The 1,840-nt window shown below is 34.7% G+C and overlaps 1 protein-coding gene across 1 annotated transcript in view; it reads right to left on the bottom strand.

The window, feature by feature from the left end:
- The window catches only part of LOC111389136 (protoporphyrinogen oxidase, mitochondrial-like), a 2,859-nt gene extending 1,644 nt beyond the window's left edge, over positions 1-1,215 (bottom strand). The window contains exon 1 of the mRNA XM_023014006.1: positions 1,193-1,215. Within this exon, the coding sequence (XP_022869774.1) occupies positions 1,193-1,215 (23 nt within the window). The remainder of the gene's footprint in view (positions 1-1,192) is intronic.
- Positions 1,216-1,840: the final 625 nt, after the last annotated feature.

The following is a 1,840-nucleotide window of genomic DNA, read 5'->3' on the forward strand; positions in this document are numbered from 1 at the left end:
CTAATTATATATATATATATATATATATATATATATATATATATCATATCCCAAGCATAGAAATAAATATAGGCTACATCCCAGAGAATTCCAATATATTTCTTTAAGAACAGCTAATTACACATAAATTTACCAAGTACTCAACAATGAAGAAAGATTAAAACTCCAAAACAAAATCAATTACCAAGTCAATAAAGTACAATTTTAACAATTTTTATCCATTTTTCCAGAATCTATGATGCGTTTGTACGTGTATGTATTTTCATTTTCCATGTTCAGGGACACACATATCATATTTTGTTTTTCTATTTTAATAACTGATCCTGACATATGAATATTGAATTTTGAGAATTAACATATGGCAATAACTGCAATGCATATGGAATATGGTTCCTACCTCAGTCGTTAAGACGATTCAAGGAGATAGGATGAGACCAAGCACCATCGCGATACAAAAAGAGAGAACGCTCAAAAGAAAAGGGTAAGCAAATGGACAAAGAGCAAAGTTAATAGAGAGACTTGGGGGATGTGGAAGTAGAGTGTAGGCCCTTTCAATGTAATGGGAAAAATGTAACCCAAATGTTTAGCCATTGTTTGGGCTCTATTTTATCCAAAACACATTTTTCTCTCTTCTTCTTAACCACACATTCTTCAATAAAATAATATTACACGTAAACCCAAAACTTTTCTTTCTTTTTTTAACCACACATTTTTTTAAAAAATCACTATTCCAAAATAAATTTTTCCCAAGTAATGTTTCTCCAAAGAAATTTTTGGTCCTTAGTCAGTTAATTGGGAAAGTCTACATGGTCCTTCTAAGAGCCTTGCTCACGACATCCATGTGCTCAATCCATACTTAGCAATGTTCAGTGCGGAGGAAAAGGGACAGTTGTACATGAGAGAAGAAATGGCTACATGGATGATTCGTGCCCTTTGCCCTGTCAGTCCATTATTTTTCCTATTCATTTTCTTTCCCCCAAAGGGCACTAGTCCAACTCTAGGCTTAACCCCTACCAACTCACAAACCCAAGCATGGGTGGTACACGGGGTTAATCAACTTTAAAGACAATTATGTTGTCCAGCCAATCAAATGTTCAAGGACATGACCCAAGTTGGTAATTGAAGTTTACTCCCCCTTATCCAGTTATCCTGGTCTTGATTAAGGTTATACAATCCATTCTCAACAAATTACCCTTGAAACTTAGGTAGAACCATTAGCATGAAGGTCAATCAACTCTATCAAACATGGGGAACAAGAATTTTCATTTTTTTACTTTTTATTCTAATATTCTTTCTTTTTCATTGTTAATTTAATTATCCATGCAATAATTACGAATTCCTCTTCTTACTCGTCCCAAAATGGGTTATAATGCACGCTCAATTAGGAAGCCCGGCAATACAGAAGCACAAATTAGTCCTAACATACAATTTGCATTTAACGCCAACTAAAAAATTACTCAACAATTTCAGGAGCACATTCCCATACCTAACACCAGCACCAATCACAGCAACACTTTTAGCAGAAGAACCTGAAAAAAGAATCCCAACAGTTAATCTCTGAAGAAATTTAAAAGTTATTCTAAATTCTAACTTTATAAATGGAAAGTCACTAAGACATATTGTCGTAAAGCAACAGTACCTTGCTTATCTTCTTTGATTGCTGAAGCCATAGCCAGTTTTACAGTCCACTGACGGGAGTTTTTTCCGCCAAAGCGTTGCCGAGTGGATATTAAAGGTGAGCGATTTATCCAGTCATCTCGAGCATTCATCGAATTGCGAATTTAATCGCTAATTGAGTAATTTGTTCAGAAGTTGATGTCCATAAGCGTAAATGACGAAC

This window comes from Olea europaea, unplaced genomic scaffold (assembly GCF_002742605.1).
Source record: "Olea europaea var. sylvestris unplaced genomic scaffold, O_europaea_v1 scaffold567, whole genome shotgun sequence".
In the NCBI taxonomy this organism is placed as follows: Eukaryota; Viridiplantae; Streptophyta; class Magnoliopsida; order Lamiales; family Oleaceae; genus Olea; species Olea europaea.